Here is an 18288-nt window from a genome sequence, read left to right on the forward strand (position 1 = left end):
TCCTCCTCTCATTGGTTCGTACAGCTATTGGGCAGCTCTTCTCTCTCACATGTGTGGCAAGAAGGACGAATTTTCGGGGCAGATTACAGGGCCGAAATTACAGAGCTGTTGCAGGGTTTGACCAGCGTTGACCATCCACTTTGACTGCGATTTTTGTGGGAAAATTTCATTTTTGGCAGGCCATACTGTTTGGCACAGAAACCGAGAAGTTCTGGGCACTTTGACCTGCATTGACCACCGGTCTGTTTGGCTGCAGTTGACTTCAGTTGACCAAGTTTGACTGCTGTTTGTTGGACTGAATTTGACCAGCAAAGAAGGCTGAGTTTGAATGCCTTTGATCGAGCTCCGAAGAGGACAGTTTGCTGCTGATTTGACCACCATTGACTTTCTGGTTAGGGCAGAATTTGACTGCTGATTTGACAGGGCTGTTTTGACTTTGATTTGGCAAGTCAATTTTGACTTTTTGTACTGTCTCTCTGCTGAACATTTGATATAATAATGAGAAGAATTGATCAAAGGGTTTTCCCTATCTTGGGGGTTTTCCTTGGCATCCGCCAAATCTGGTGTCCTTTTGTCTTGGCTTGTCTTCTGCATTTTGTTATTTCATGTTCTATCTACAGTCACTGTCAATGTGATTGCTATTGGAAACCAAATTGGAAATTATCATTGGGCTGTTAAAAGACATTGAAGTAATTCTGCAAAGCATAGAACATACCATTGTTAACTAAAATTGATAGGTCTACTACATGACTAGATCAAGTTTCATAAATTCAATAGGCTTGGATTTTGTATCAAGGGAGACAATAATTCCACTGTCCCAAAGAGGCTTAGATCTATCACAGTTTGATCCTGTCATGGTTTTCGTAGAGGCTCGGATTACTTCAGAGATGACTTCGGATCATGGAGAGGACTCGATCCTCCAGACAGGCATAATTCGGACCACATTATAGAGATTTTAACACAGAGACAGTTGAGTTAGATTACACATTACAGAGATTTTAACACTGACAGTTGAGTTGGATTGAATCTTTCCAAAGGTATGCTTTGATTGAAGAGTTCGGATATCATAGTGATAAGTCAAAAATTTTCACTTGCTTCTCATACCACAGTGAGCTTGGATCATATTACAGATATGTAATCTTCGATGCCATTCTTTTCAGATTTTTCTTCAACTCCTTTAAACTAGCTCTGATGCTATGTTGAAATTCAATTGCAAGTTGAATTTTTGATCATGATTATTACTCGTGACTGATATATATGTTTTTCTTTTAGGTATTCACTTCATTTAGTTATGTCATCAAGCAATTATCAATTTAACCAAATAAGTACAAGAAGATAGAGATCGTTAGATCTAAGACTTTTGTGATCCATAATGTAGATAGATGTCTTTTGGATTAATCACATAATAAGGTTTTGGTTGATGTTTCGAACCAACTAATGTGGTCCATCCTCAGGAAAAACCCACAATGCACAAAGAGACACCATTTTTTTTAGGTCTATGACCAGGGAAAAACCCACAAAGGGGAGAACCCAGCAATTCTTTCCTTATAAAATCAGATCAAAATGAGAGAAATCCAAGTGATAGACAAACTGACCAGTAGAAGCATGACAGCTATTCCTTCAAATGCCAAGTCAGCCCTCCAAACAATTCTTCTCTTAGCAACAGATACAAGATCATCTTCATGTTTGATCACAGAGCAAGAATCTCAGACATCTGATACTTCCACAAGAAGGAATAATTTCGGACTACAGAGAGCCAAAATATCGGACCTCAGAGAACCATAAACTCGGGCTTTTGATGCTTCCATAGATAGACATAATTCTGACTTGCATGTCTTCCCAGAGGCAGAACCTTGGACTGTATACCTTCCAAAGACAGAACTTTGGATCTGTAGTTTTCAGAGAGACAGAACTTCGTACCACATAGAGGTTATCTCAGCCTTCCACAGAGAGACAGATGTTTCGGACCTCTCGCTTTCCACAAAGAGATAATTTGGACTCCTTGCCTTGGCACAGACAGATATATTAACCAAATTGAAGTGCGCTTTAGGAGGAAACTCATGGGCTATTTATAGCCTTCCATACATGCGAAGCAGTGCCTCTTTAGGGCTGAGCCGACTTGTTCCCTGGAGGGCTGACTTGGCAAACTAGAGGGACAAATGACACTTCCAATAATTCGAATTTACTTCTTATACAAGGGTCACGAAGAACATGTTAGAAAAAAAAATTTCTTCTTGTGTTTTTACATAAAATACATATTGTTACAAGGACAATGGTAATTATGAAGACCAACCCTAGTTACAATTTCAACACCTTCATCGCTCACATTACTTTACATTGCACAGGCTCGCCAAGTGAGCTACTTCCGGGGGCACATTTTAGGGAAATATTAATAATTTGTTTTGATGGAAAATATCCAAACATTTATTGAATTATTTTCGTTTTTTAGCATACATCTAATTTATAATACAGAATGAAATATGAATACAGATGTGGCAGCACCAACATATAATGGTATAAAGTATTTTAGGGTTATGCAATACATCCGGACATTTGATAACTTCTTTTTCATGTTATATTTTGCATACATCTATTTTGTTTTTACGAAATGAAGCATGGCAGCAGACCGGAGAGCTCCAGCATACAATTTCAAGCGTTATTACTAAAGCAGGGAAGGGACTTCATTCAGGAGATGAAGCTGTTGTGAGAGTATTGCCTGCCATGGCTGGGGAGGGAAGGTATTTTATAATCAATAGGCATGATGTTAGGGTCCCTGCCTCTGTAAAGAATGTGACGGATACCACTCTGAGTGTCTGCATTGGTAGGGGTGAGTCAAGCGTGGCCACTGTAGAGCACTTGCTCTCTGCTTTGGAAGGCATGGGGATTGACAATTGCCGGATTGAAGTTGAAGGTGGCAATGAGGTATGAGAAATATTTGTTTCTATTGCTGTGTTAAGTACTATTGTGAAATTTGAGTGAGCCTTCATTTAAGTCCTTTCTTGTTCTAGAATTTTGATGATAAGAATTAGGTGCCGGAGAAGTTTTGTTTTAAATGTTTTATTGAATTATGTTTGAATGAGGATTGACAACTTCTGTATCATAGTTGATGGTGGCAATGAGGTAGGAGAAAACACTTTTTGGATGTTGTGTTGAATAATATTGTGGAATCGAGTGAGCCTCCATATAACTCGTTTCTTGTCCTAGAAACTTGATGATAGAACAAGGTGTCAGAAAAGATTTGTTACAAATATTTGTTGAATTGTATTTGCTGTATTGAAGTCAAGGGAGGGAATGAGATATATGAGAACATACTTGTTCCAGATGTTGTGTTGAATACTACAGTGAAATCAAGCAAGCCTTAGCATAAGTTCTGTTTTGTTCTGGAAACTTGATGATAAGAATGAAGCGTCAGAAACATTTTGTTTGAAATGTGTTGTTGAGCTCTATTTAAACATTGAGTGAGTGCTAACAATCGTTTTTTTTCTTCTAAAAATTGATGAGTCCTAGCAAGCTTTTTCTAGTTCTAAAAACTTGATGAAATGTCAAGTTCAATTATTTCTAGAATTATATCTACTAGAAACATGTAGGATATTTGACCCTTAGCTAGCGGACTCAGGACTTTTTCATCATCTTTCTCATACTTACAGTGTAAGAAATTTTTTTGCATATCTGGTGCGCTCTGGGCCTTTCTTTTCTTTTCTGACAGAAATTGAAAATAAACATTGCAAATTAAAATAATATATGGTGATCACACTCATTTTCTATTTTTCTACTTCTGGATAGTTGCACAATTGACAATTTACATCAAATTATGCATATTTTGTAGAATTTGATTCAACATTAGTTCTCTCCATTTGTTGTTTGCTTTAATTTGCATATCTTTTGTGGTAATTTAGTTTGCTCTTAGATAGATTCAAGTTATATTTATGCAGAAACAGCGGCATTAACAATGCATCAGAAACATTACAAAAAAGAATTGTAATTTCAGGGATTCATATTGTTGAATTACATAATGTATATTGTTTAATTCAGGTAATGCATGAAATCAATTTCCAGCTTTAATCATAGTGATTATGGTCAATTAATGATTGCTATTTTGAATCCCTGGAATTATTTGAATTTCAAATATAGCACATACTCTCACTCTTAAGATGGACATGCCTGTCAACCTGGACCTAAATTACCCAGGGAGCTTGAGCTTTCTATTTGGTATCTAAAATTAAATGACATGTAACTTTAGTCTGATTAATGTGCAGGTACCTTTGTTAGACGGATCTTCAAAAGAATGGGTGGAAGCAATAGAAGAATCTGGCCCATGTATTGCAAGGGACAAGTTTGGAAATGACATGGAGAAGATGGCTCTTTTACTCTGTGAACCAATTCATGTTCTGAAGGATGAGTCATTTATAGCAGCTTTCCCAGCACCATCTACTCGCATAAGTTATGGTATTGATTTTCCACAGGTGAGTAGATTTGACAAATAGATAGCAAGATTAATGTTTTGCCTATTGGCTGCAACATGTTTAAATTTCTCTTGATTTTTAGTTTGTCCGTGTTTTACATGCTTGTCTCAACCCAATAGTATAAATTTGTTTTTAACCTAGAAGTGTAACAGTTAAACCATTTGCCCTTTCTTATGGTTCCTGTGTAACTAAAGTCCATGATGATTTGGACATTTTCATGACAATATTATGAACCCAAATTAGGAGTAACACTGTGTAGGTAGATCTGTGATTTACATGGGTAACCCTAGTGAGTTATTTTAGGATTAACATCAACCTTCCAAATGGAAGGGCTTCCCTAATTTTTCTGTGAAGGGCATCTTTTTATACTGAATTTCAACTTTGACAATTTCAGAATGTTTTTTCCCTTTTATTGAAATCTGTATAAAAGTAATAACTGCTCTAAAAATAATTATTAAAATGAGCATTGACATTTTCAATATTTAATATTTATAAATAGAAGCGGTGCCATTGCAGTGAACCTCTTTCTCACAGTTACAACTAATGAACGCATATGAGATGGATGACACAATACTTCAATCACTTGCTATACTGTTGTTCCTTTTCATTTTCACAAGAGCAAGTGGAAGCATGCCACTCTGGTGCTACAACCAGAGCACAGTTCACCTGGCCTCCCATCTACAATTGTTAATATTAGAACATCAGGAACATCAGGAACATCAGGGAGGTTGATTTGCTTCTTTAAATTGATTAATAGATGGGTCATAATAACACATTCCCTGCTGATTGTAAGCACCGGATCACTATGGTAGTAACAACTCAATATTTTGCAATTAAAACATCTAGAGAAATAATTTGTGCCAAGTACGTGCTGCAGTTTCTACTTGTGGTTTCACACTTTTCAGATCCAGATCAACATAGCCTATATTTCAGTACTATGTTATGGCTCCCCATAGTTCTATAGATTCATACAACTCCCAAGACTTCAGTCTCATTAAACTCTTTGGTGGAATAATTGCAAGAACAAAAACGTGAATAGAGTTAACTCTTGATGGAGGAGTTCGTTATCTAGTGACAATAGCTAAACAAGTTTCAAGCCAAAATGATGACCATGTTCCAACAACTAAGTTGCAGGAAATGTGGGCCCCTCTTTGTTTCCATGCCTGAAGTGTTCTGAAATGCAAAAAATGCATTTTGAACAACCTAAAATGTCTCAAAACATTTTGGGGGCGTTTCACAATTTGGAAACACAGATTGAAATTTCTGCTTGTGTTTCTGGCCAGAAAGGGCACATTTCAGGCCTAAGATCTCACTTAAATAGTTCACCAAGAACCTCCAAAAAACACAGAAACACAAAATAATCATTCTCCTTTTGGAATTATTACTAATTTCTAAACTGTTGAAAATTGGCAGCTGAGGGAGCAATTCCCTCCTTGGAGAAGCCCAGCAAGCCCTAAGGAGACCCCTCTTCCACTTGAAAAAAAAATTGAATTTGCACATGGATTTTTTATTATTATTAATGCTGGTTGGGGTCAACTCAAATTTGTCAAGTCAGCCTAGAGGAGAAATTCGACCTCCTAACTCTCATATAAATAGACCTAAGTTGACATCACTTGGAGGCATCTCATCACACATCAAATCTTCTTCATTTGGTTCAATCACTTCTGAAATTGCAGGGCCGAGTTCACACATGCGAAGGAGAGAGAGGAAACTTCTGTTGACTGCATTGACTTTCTGAGTTTCAGCCTCCTTTGACCAGTGTTGGCTTGGGATGAATTTGACTTCGTTTTAACTGGAATCTGATCTGTTTTGGAAGGCCACATTGACTGGGATATTGACCGAATTTTTTCTGGGAACTTTGACCAACTTTGAATGGAGATCTGAAGCTAGGGTTACCGCAGGTTGACTTTGTGAGTTGACCGAATTTGGAGGCAGATTTGAGGACTGTTTTGACTGGGTTTGACTGAGCAAGAGAGGCCGAATTGTTTGCTGCTTTGAACGAACTATTCTGAGCACATTTGACTGCTGACTTTGATTGGTTAGGGCTGCATTGACTGCTGTTGACTGAACTTTGACAGGGCCGAAAATTGCAGGCTTTGACCTTTGACTTCTTGTTGGATATACTTGGACTATGTATCTCTGCTGAACATTTGATGAACATCTAATAGAAGAAGAATCTGGTTGGGTTTTCTCCATTGTGGGGTTTTTCTTTGGTCTTTGACCTAAATCTTTGTGTCATTGATCTTGGCTGTCTTCTATTGTGCATATTATCTACTGTTCTATCTACAGTTGCTTACTGTTATTGGTGGATTGAAAATAAATAGGAAAGGGGATTGCTACTGAAAGAAAAAATTGTTAAAGTGATTGTTACAGCATAGAACATTGAAAAATTAACATAAACGTCTTTCCTGAGATCGATCTTAAACAATTCACCACGAACCTTGAAAAAACATAGACACAAAATAATCACCCTGTATGGAATTGTTCTGGCTGTAACTGAGGAAAATTGGGTCCAGCAAATAATTCCCTGGAATCCTGGCAAGTGAGATTTTCCTCCAGCGCGGGATAGCCTGAGAGACTGTTGAGCAGAGTAGGCAATCCTATTACTTGGGTTGTGCACGCTGATGGGAAAGGGGGTTGTGGATTGGGAATTGCTATATGTGACTCTTAGCTTGGAAATTGGGCTGTGAGAAGAGAAAATTAGAGACAAACATAAGAAGAGTGTGTCCCTTGTAGATTCATAGCCTCAACTTGGGGGTGGCCTCTGTTGCAGAGAGAGCTGGTGCAGCAGGGAGTCTATGGTTGGGTGGAATATCTCTCCAGCCAGTTGGTGAACAATTCTGTTCTTAATTGTATCGGTGAATTGTATTGAATTTATTACTCAATTGTTATGGTTATGTCATGGTTGAATTAACAGCTTGTTCATTTGACTGCCTGTTAGCTTGCATAAATCTGTAGTGTGACATCTGCTGATAGCATTTAGTTAATAACAGTGCAGTTAGTTTGGTTTTTCAGTTAAATTGGTTCGAATTGGGTGGTTATGAGAAGTACCCCATATCTCAAAGTATATAAAGTGGTATGGGGTACGTTACAGATACTATTTAAGTTTTTTATTTCTTTTCTTTGTTGCTAGAGTATTTTTGAATATCATAAAATATCCAATGTTTAACATTCTGCTTGTCAGTTAATTATGCATCTAACTGTTATTTCTGAGTTAGTTTAATGTTTGAAGGTTTTGGGTGCTTTAAAGTTTATACCCAGATGACATCCAATGGACGTTATCTGATAAGCTTTTTGGTTCTCTAACAACAGATCCTCATGCCATGCAGGCAGCTGCAATTGGTTGCCAGTGGTTCTCTTGGTGCCCTGTAGATAGCATGGCATACAAGCAAAATATTGCACCCTCCAGAACATTTTGCATATATGAACAGGTTCTATTTGGTTTTAAATAATGATCTCATATAATGTGTAATCTATGCCTCTTTTAGAATTAAAATTTCAGGAGTTCTTTAGGCCAATGGTTATATTTTTGAAGATACATGATTATTTCTCTCCATGAATAATTTTCTATTTTGAAATACCAATTAATAGCTATTCATAATGAAGTACTCGTTCTGAAAAGAGATTGTTGTAACAAATCACTTTCATATGTCATTTTTAATTTTTAGCATTTAAATCTACACGAACTGCGCCTTAATATTATTAGTATCTTGTAAGAGCAGGTTAAAGCTGTTCTAGGGTTTAAAATAAGGGAATAGATAAACACTTGCAGCCTCACATATTTAATTTGTTTGAAACATTGCATTCATTTGACTAGAAAGACTTGAAGCCAGATTGTTTTTTCAGACATTCTCCACTGTCTTGGTGCTATTGTAGGATTTTATTTTTCTGCTATGCACATCTTGCATCTGCACCTTAATATTATTAGTATCTCGTAAGAGCAGGTTAAAGCTGTTCTAGGGTTTAAAATAAGGGAATAGATAAACACTTGCAGCCTCACATATTTAATTTGTTTGAAACATTGCATTCATTTGACTAGAAAGACTTGAAGCCTGATTGTTTTTTCAGACATTCTCCACTGTCTTTGTGCTATTGTAGGATTTTTTCTGCTATGCACATCTTGCATGTTATAGATCTTTGATGGGCATGTGAAGGGCTCAATGGCAGATGGTCCTAGAGCTATGTGAAGAAAAATATTTGAAACTCAACTTTTGCATTTCAAGTCAGTTTGGCTGCATTTAAAGCCTTTGCAACAGACTGCAACTTTTCTTGCTAAAATCAGTGGTAAAATGTCTAGGAAATAATGAATTTCTACTCCTTTTAAATGCATTTTAACTACAAATGGGCATATGCAGGACTGAATGGCAGATGATCCTTGTCTCTAGAACTATGGAAGAAAAATATCTGATACAACTTTTGCATTGCAAGTCAGTGTGGCTGTATTTTAAATACTTTGCAACAGGCTGCAACTCCTCTTGCTAAAATCAGTTGATAAATAGATTTTAACTATGAAATAATGAATTTCTAATCCTTTTGGTATCATATGTCATCATATGCAATGGTTTTAAGAAAAAAATTGCAGCTATTTTGAATGAACAGAGTGATGAGGATGGCACACAGCAGTTTTTGCTGCCCTACACATGGTACGTTAACAATACTAGTTGCTAATCTATATATTAGCCAAGCAAACACTTAACTAGTACAAGGTTGAAGTCTGGGCGTATGGAGGCAGGAGCAGTGACTACCCTGGACAATTTGTGTACAACTATCCATAGATTGAATGAAAAGTCAATCTGTAGTGGCGGTAATGTGAGAAGTAAGGTCATCAATATCTGGCTCCTTTCAATTCTCCCAGCCAATAATAGACCTTTATAACTGTTGTTATTTGGAGGAGCTATTAACCATCACCATTCTCTTAGTCTTGAGACTTTCCCATTTATTTTCTGTGTAAGATAAATTAAGGGTGAGGGAAAGATAATTGTAATGTCTGGTGGTCCAGGAATTTAAATTATGTTATCTTCAGAAGCTGCAATAAAAAAGTCAGAGGTTCAGATTGTGAAAATTCTATCACCGCAACAACTGATTTACTTTACCTACATATTTTCCAATAAGTTATTTATGAATTCCTTCAGTAAACATTAAAATAAATTCTGCTGCAAATATCACACCATAATACAAAAACAAACTCATGCACAAGAATCAACACATCGACATAGATATTTTGGACAATAGTCCCCGGAAAAACCCAATGTGGGAAAACCGGTGCAGCAAGGGAGGATTTTATTATTCAGCAATTCTTCAGTACAACAGGGTGCTAAATTGGCTTGCCCAACAGAGAGAAAAATTCTCCAGCACTTCTCCCAGTCTCAACGTCAGCTTGGCTGACCTTTGCGTAGCTCCCAGACACTTTGCGTCGGCCCCTGCCTCTCTGTGTCAGCACTGGGCCTCTTTGCATCAGCACTGGGCCTCTCTGCATCACCCATGTAGGCCCTCCAGTGACTGCGCAGTCTGTTGCTGCTCCTGACTCTCTGTTCCGTACTTGTTGCCTCTTGCTGCTTTCCAGGCCACTAGTTCGAATTTCTCAGCTAACCCTGCTCTAGAAATCAAACTGACTGGTCTCCCTCTGTCTATTCTCCAACTGACCCTCAAGCCTCTTATACTTTTCTCGTTGGTCCATCAACGATCGAGATTAAATCTTTAATCAATGGCTAAGATTAGATTTGGCTTGATCCATGACTTTTGGACCCTTCTAACGCAGTTTTATATTAATGCCCATTAATATTTTATTTTTCCTAAGTTTAGACTTCGGAACTCCATTAAAAATATTAATTATTTTAATATCTCTCAAATTGGTTAGAATCTGCCTAAACCAATTTTGGGTCTTGGATATCTCATGGCTAGAGCACATCCGATGCTACTCCAAATCAATACTCCCTCTTAGCGAGGACTGTGCTCTAGCAATAGTCCTCCCTGAGTATGACCTTGATCATCCAACATCGGTCCTTGTGCTGATGCTAGGCCTTCTTGCCCAACATCCTCTGCACTGCTGCATCCTGTACTATTGCCCATTGTACTGCCACTGCCACTGCTGCATCTGTATGGCAACTCCCTCTGCATCCGTGCTGCTGCTGGTCCTTTCTTCCTGCACTGCAACTCCCTCTGCCATGTTGCACCGTGCTACTGCTGACCGCTATGGCACTGCAACATCACCCCAATTTTTGGTACTGAAATGGATTCTTTATCATCCCCATATTTTCCTTGAAATAATCAAACTTTGTTCTTCCAAGGGCCTTGGTGAGGATGTCTGCCACCTGTTCTCCTGTAGGAGTGTAGCTCAACTGTACAGCTCCTGGTTGGACACAGTCTCTGACAAAGTGACACTGATTATCAATATGCTTTGACCGATCATGAAACACTGGATTCTTAGAGAGCTTGATGCAACTATGATTATCACACATGATCTTGGTCGCCTCCATTTTTCTTCGGAATAGGTTCACAAGCAGTTTTTTGAGTCACAGGCCTCACACGAAGCTGTGCTCGTCGCCATATATTCTGTCTTAGATGAGCTCAGAGCCATGGACTTCTGTTTCCTACTGCATCAGGAGGTCATTCCTGATCCAATGTTGAAACAATACCCAGAGGTACTTTTCCGATCAACTAAACTTCCTGTCCAATCTGCATTAGTAAATCCACTCAATCTGGTATCCTTACTCCTAGTGTACAAGAGTCCATAATCGACTGTTCCCTGTAAATACCTAAGAACATGTTTGGTTGCTGCCCAATGAACTGACTGAGGGTGTTGACAACATAGCAAATGTCTGGTCTGGTATTGACCAGATACATCAGGGACCCTATGAGTTCTCTGTATAAGGTGGGATCAACATCCTTGTCTTCTGATGCATCACTCTTCTTCTAGTTGGTGATCATTGGAGTAGCCATGGGTCTACAGTCCTCCATCCTGAATCTCTTCATTATTTCTGTAGCATATCTCCCTTGCCCAAGGAAGATCTCTCCCTTTTGCTGCCAAACTTCCAACCCTAGAAAATAATGCATTTGTCCCAAATCCTTCATATCAAATTTTGTGGCTAGATTCTTCTTGCAGTCCCCGATGAGCCTGGATGATCCTGTCAGAAAGAGATCATCCACATACAATACTAAGATTAGCGCTCATTCTCTACAACTAGATAGTAGAGATTTAGATTTGCATCACTCTTGACAAATCCCATCTTTTGCAAGTAGCGGTCGATTCGACCATACCATGCTCTAGGTGCCTGTTTTAGCCCATACAAGGCTTTCTTCAACCTGCATACATGAGACTTCTTCTCATGTGTCTCAAAGCCCTCTGGTTGTTCAATGTATACCTCTTCTTCTATCACCCTATTCAGAAATGTTGTTTTGACATCCATCTGATGAATCTCCCATCCCATCTGTGCTGCAAGAGATATCACGGTCCTAATAGATGTATACCTGGCTACTAGGGTGAAGGTCTCTTCGTAGTCAATTCCTTCCTTATGAGCATATCCCTTAGCCACAAGCCTGGCTTTATATTTCTCTACACTGCCGTTGCAGCGTATTTTATCTTGTAGATCCATCGCGAACCTACCACTGATTTGTCTTGAGGCCTTGGCACTACCTCCCAGACATCGTTCACCATTATGGAGTTGTACTGCTCTACCATCGCATCAAGCCAAACCTGATGTTGAACTGACTCCTAGAAACTGGCAGGCTCCCCATCTTGAGCTACTAATGCCTGATATCTATCTAGCTATTTTCGCTCCTTCTTATTGTTTCTTGGCGCTCCGATGAAGTCCTCTACATCTCGCAGAATCTGACAAAGTTCCCTGCTAGTTCTTCCTTTGCCAGCAGGTGTTCTGTTAGCTCCTCCTCATCCTGTGAATCTTCCTGACTTGAGGAATAGTTCTTTACTTCCGTTGGTTGAAGAGGTTTAACCAACGGCTCCTCTTTTGATTGCTCCTCGGAAGGCATTTCACGAGATTTTCTGAAAGCCCTGTCCTCCATGAACTTCACGTTGTCAAACAACTACCTTCCTGCTCCCTGGAAGATAGATTCTGTATGCCTTAGCGTTCTTGCTATATCCCACTAGATACCATTTTTCCGCAGTTTGGTCTAGCTTTTTCCTCTTTTCCTCGGGTACGCGGCAATATGCTAAACTCCCACATTCCCTGAAATGACTGACTTCAGGTGTTTTGCCTATGAAAACTTTCTCTGGAGTAATATTGCCCAATGCCTGATGAGGAGCCCTGTTCTGGACATAGACTGCTGTGTTGCATGCTTCTGCCCACAGGAATTTTGGCATATCTTGATCATACATCATGGCCCTAACTGCTTCTACAATAGTCCCGTTCTTCCTTTCTGCTACTCCATTTTGCTCCGGATTGTAAGGAGCTGTCCACTCTCTTCTGATGCCCTCCTTAGCGCAAAAATCAATGAAGTCCTTATCGACATACTCTCCACCATTATCTGAGCGCAAAACTTTTATTTTCTTCCCAGTCAGATTCTCCACTAGAGCCTTGAACTCTTTGAATCGACAAAAAACCTCATCCTTGGTTTTTAGAAAATAAATCCAAGTTTTCCTTGAGTGGTCATCAATGAAGGTAAGGAAGTACTCGGCACCACTGAGATCTTTAGTGGACATAGGTTCGCAAATATCTGAGTGTATCAATCCTAGTACACTCTTGGCCCTGTTTTTACTTCTAGGAAACGCTGCTTTGGCATACTTTCCTAGAGCACATCCTCTGCATACATCATCTTGTTCCGTACTAAGATCTGGAACTCCTGTTACAGTGCTCCTGAGAATTCTCAGAGCCCCATGGTGCAAATGTCCCATTCTTCTGTGCCATAGTTCGTTCAAATCTTTGTCTCCATGACTACCTATTAGTGCCATTGGTGATTCTAGTTGTAGTCTATACAACTTGTTACTTTTGATCTCGATCTACATTTTCTTTTTCTAGCTCGGTTTTTTGACGTATACTTTCTCCTTGATGAAGAAGACGTCATAGCCTTTGCCTTGAAGTTGCGACACAGAAAGTAAGTTCATCCCCAATCCTGGTACATGCAGCACATTGGTAGCACAGAACCGCTCTCCCGATTCTGTTTGAAAAACTATGGTACCCCTCCCTACTGGAGTACACTTTGCCTTGTTCCCCATGGTGATCTGAAAGTTCATCTTCTCCTCCCGATAATCTGAGAAACATTCCCGGATTCCCGTCATATGCCAAGAGGCTCCACTGTCTATATACCATACCTCTGATGATGTAGAAATAGTCATATAAGCCACTTCTTCTTCTAGCCTGGAAGCCAACGTAGAGAAATCGAAATCACTTTCTCTTGTGCAATTTTTTGAAAATTTGTGCGAGTCTTCTAACGTAGGTGCCTCTGCATCATGGTCTCAACCCGTAATTGATTAACCCTTTCTGTCTCTGGTTACTTCCTCTGATACCATGTGAAAATTCCATCACTGCAACAACTGATTTACTTTACCTACTTATTTTCCACTAAGTTATTTATGAAATTCCTTCAATAAACATTAAAAATAAATTCTATTGCAGATATCACACCATAATACAGAAACAAACATATGCACAAGAATGAACACATTGACATAGATATTTTGGACAACAGTCCCTGGAAAAACCCAATGTGGGAAAACCGGTGCAGCAAGGGAGGATTTTATTATTTAGCAATTTCTTTAGTAGAAAACAGGGTGCCAAATTGGCTTACCCAACAAAGAGAAAAATTCTCCAACACTTCTCCCAGTCTCAACATCAGCTTGGCTGTCCTCTACGTAGCTCGCAGACACTCTGCTTCAGCCCCTACCTCTCTGCGTCAGCACTGGGCCTCTCTATGTCACCCACACAGACCCTCCAGTGACTGCGCAGTCTGCTGCTGCCTCTGCAACCTCTATGCTGGTCTTCTGGTGCTGCTCCCGACTCTCTGTTCCGTACTTGCTGCCTCTTGCTGCTCTCTAGACCACTAGTTCGAATTTTTCAGCTAACCCCGCTCCAGAAAGAACTGATTGGTCTCCCTTAGTCTATTCTTCATCTGACCCTCAAGCCTCTTCTTATACTTTTCTCGTTGGTCCATCAATGACCGAGATTAAATCTTTAATCAACGGCTAAGATTATATTTGGCTTGATCCATGACTTTTGGACTCTTCTAATCCAGTTTTATATTAATGCCCATTAATATTTTATTTTTTCTAAGTTTAGACTTACGGACTCCATTAAAAATATTAATTATTTTAATATCTCCCAAAACAGTCAGTATCTGCCCAAACCATTTCTGGGTCTTGGAGATCTTATGTGCTTTAGCCTTTCCACCAATTTTCATGGTTAGAGCACATCCGATGCTACCCCAAATCAACAGAGATCAAATTTTGTCAAAGATATTCCAGTTGTAGATCAGATTAGAGAAGGTTACTTGCTAGTCAAGCAAAGTCAAAATAGACTTGCAGATTTGGTGACTTTTCCTAAGGAACAAGGAAGCTGAGGAAAGTGCTGCTATTATGGGCATGCTGAGTTAGGTTTGGAAAGATATCTGCATGACCTTAGAGTTAGCTGTTGTAGTCTATTTTCAACAAGTTAGCTACTGATCTTGAATTTGTTCTTGTTGAGATACATGCTAATTTTGATTCAAATGTGCATGTGGAGGTGATGTTTTTATTCTCAGAATATCTTTGAGTTGCATGGTTATTCTTGCATTTAGTATCAACATACAAACAAGATTAATGGGGTACTCCCCTTAGGGCTATTGTGAGACCCGTGCCTGTCAAATTTAGTAGCACGAGGGCCTTGTTTATTATAAGTTCTAGGTTAGCAGATGAAAGATGCTTTCCTTTGTTAACGTTCAACATGGTGGGTGATGGTGAAGAGAGCATTCACTTTTGTGCCGTATGTGAAAATTTAATCTATTGCAACAACTGGAAAATATTATTCTAACTGTAAATTTAATTATGCAGTTTATTTACTACGAAAAACAACGAATAAAATCACAACTGCAATTTTCACAAAAAAAATTACTGCGGAAAATAAAATGTTGGAAACTGAGAAATTCTAGCACATACACAAGAATATTAACACCGTTATTTTTGGACAATTGTCCCCGAGAAAACCCAACTTGGGAAAACCGGTTAGTAGATGAGGGTTTTCTTATTAATCTTTAGCAGCAAATGGTAGTACAAGAATTTTAGATGTCTTACTGACAATCTAAACTAAAGGAAGTACTGAGAAAAAAATTGTGAGAAATTTCTCACATTCCACAACAATTTTCTGCCTCTGAGATGGATCCTTAGCCTTTACGCTTGTCCCCTTCGCATCACTCTCTGCGCAGTGACTGCGAAGAGCTCCTGTGGACTTCGCTCTTCCTTGCTCTGCCTCTTCTAGAATCCATAAAATCTTCCTTTAGGACTTCTGCTACTCCTTCTCTCACTTGCTACTCACCCTCTGGCTCTACCTCCTCTATTGAATCACAGCCATAGAGAAACTCAAAATGTCTAGGTGACTAAGTATCTGCACTGGTGTGTTCTCCATCAACCCGTCGACTTCTTCTTATAATCTTTTGTTGGAGCACCAACGACCAATATTAAAACATAATCAATGGCCCAAATCATTTCCCTGTCGATCCATGTGAGTTTCTAGAACATTCGCACTATGACTTAATTAATACCCTTTAATTAATCATATTTCCTAAGTTTAGACTTAGGAAACATTAAAAATTGATTAATTATTTTAATTAAGTAGTCTCTAGGTGGAATTTCCAGAAACGATTTCTAGGTTTTAGAGAATATATGTATTCTAACCTCTCCACCAAATTTCTTGGCTAGAACACATTCGATGCTACAAAAACTAACACTCCCTCTTAGCGAGGAAAGTGTTCTAGTGCTGCAACTACTGCCACAACACACTATTTCTGCACCATCTCCTATCTCGCTGCTAATGTCTGGCTACTGCTGGCCACCAACTATTGTGCAACTCTGATATGCGCTGCATCTGTGCTGCTGCTGACTTTGCTGTACTGTTGTCAACTACTGCATCTGCACTGCAACTCCCTCTCATCTGTTGTTGCTGCAACTGAGAATCCATCCGTTTCTATTACTGAAAAAGGTTATCCACCATACCCATTTGTTCCTTGAACTCGATGAACTTAGTTCTCCTTAGAGCTTTTGTGAGTATATCTGCTAACTGATCTCCTATGGGAACATACTGCAACTGGATTGCTCCACGCTGAACGCAGTCCCTGATGAAATGACATCTGATATCAATGTGCTTCGACCTATCATGAAATACTGGATTCTCAGAGAGTTTTATGCAACTCTGATTATCGCAGTAAACATTGGTCGCTTCCATCTTCTTCCTGAACAAACTCACGAGCAACTTCCTAAGCCATATAGCTTTGCACGTAGCTGTGCTGGCTGCCATATATTCAGCTTCTACTGAGCTTAGCGCTATTGAATTCTGTTTTTTGCTACACCAAGAGACCATCCCTGATCCAACACTGAAGCAGTACTCGGAGGTACTTTTCTTGTCCATTGAACTACCTGCCCAATTTGCATTTGTGAATCTGCATAATCCGACGTCAACGCCTCGAGCATATTTCAACCCATATCTCACTATTCCTCGCATATGGCTATGTCTAGCTGCTGCCTAATGTACCCTTTTTAGTTCTACCATGGACTGACTAAGTGTATTGACAACGAAACAAATGTCTGGCCTAGTGTTAACCAGATACATGAGCAACCCAATGAGCTGTGTGTACAAGGTGGGGTTGACTTCCTTGTCCCCTGATGCATCTATCTTCTTCCAATTAGTGATCATGGGCGTCGTCATGGGTTGACAATCCTGCATTTTGAATCTCTTCAGAATATTTGTAGCATATCTCACTTGCCCAAGGAATATCTCCCCATTCTGCTGCCATAATTCCAATCCTAGAAAATAGTGTGTCAACCCCATATTCTTCATGTCAAATTCCGCCTTGAGGTTCCTTTTGCAGTCCTTTATGAACCCTGATGACCCTGTCAAAAACAAGTCATCTACATACAAAACTAGAATGAGAGGCTCATTCTCCACCATTGGGATCTGCATCACTCTCGATGAATCCCAATTGCTGCAAATAACTGTTAATCCGACCATACGATGCCCTGGGTGCCTGTTTGAGCCCGTATAGGGCTTTCTTCAACTTGCATACATGAGTGTGCTTCTCATGAGTTTCGAAGCCTTCAGGTTCCTCTATATATACCTCTTCTTCCATCACCTCGTTCAAGAATGTTGTCTTGACGTCCATCTGGTGAATCTCCCATCCCATCTGCGCTGCTAAGGATATAACGGATTTGAAAGAGGTATATCTTGCAACTGGGGCGAAGGTCTCCTCATAGTCTATCCCTTCCTTTTGTGCATACCCCTTTGCCATCAATCTAGCCTTGTACTTCTCTACACTGCCATCTGCAATGTACTTGATCTTGTAGGTCCATCTAGAACCTATAACTAATCTGTCTTCTGGTCTAGGCACTACCTCCCAGACATCATTTGTCATGATAGAACTGTACTCTTCTACCATGGCATCCACCTAGACCTGATGCTATGCGATTTCCTGAATGCTGGAGGGTTCTGTAACTTGAGCTGCCAAGGCTTGATATCTGTCAGACTGCCTGCGCTGTCTCGTCTATCCTAGGAGCTCCAACAAACTCCTTTGAGTCCCTCAAGGTCTGACGCTTTTCTTCCTCCTGTTCCTGCTACTCTGTCTGCTGAGAACACCCTGGATCTCCTACCCCTGAGGAGATATTGGTACTAGTCACCGTACTAGATCCCTG

The 18288-nt window shown here is 39.6% G+C and overlaps 1 protein-coding gene across 5 annotated transcripts in view; it reads left to right on the plus strand.

The window, feature by feature from the left end:
- LOC149236250 (putative UDP-3-O-acyl-N-acetylglucosamine deacetylase 1, mitochondrial) overlaps positions 1–18288 on the plus strand; it is a 305454-nt gene that overhangs the window by 50486 nt on the left and 236680 nt on the right. For 2 of the 5 annotated variants that reach the window (XM_089461537.1, XM_089461534.1), the window contains exons 2-4: positions 2623–2922; positions 4257–4463; positions 7793–7894. In XM_089461537.1, coding sequence (XP_089317663.1) covers positions 2623–2922; positions 4257–4463; positions 7793–7894 — 609 coding nt within the window. Of the gene's footprint in view, positions 1–2614; positions 2923–4256; positions 4464–7792; positions 7895–18288 lie in introns of all 5 variants that reach the window. The other 3 variants (XM_089461535.1, XM_089461536.1, XM_089461538.1) reach the window with 3 other exon arrangements.

The sequence above is a fragment of the Pinus tabuliformis genome, chromosome 8 (genome assembly GCF_031772625.1).
Source record: "Pinus tabuliformis cultivar Carrire ecotype Pingquan chromosome 8, CPIR1, whole genome shotgun sequence".
Lineage (NCBI taxonomy): Eukaryota > Viridiplantae > Streptophyta > Pinopsida > Pinales > Pinaceae > Pinus > Pinus tabuliformis.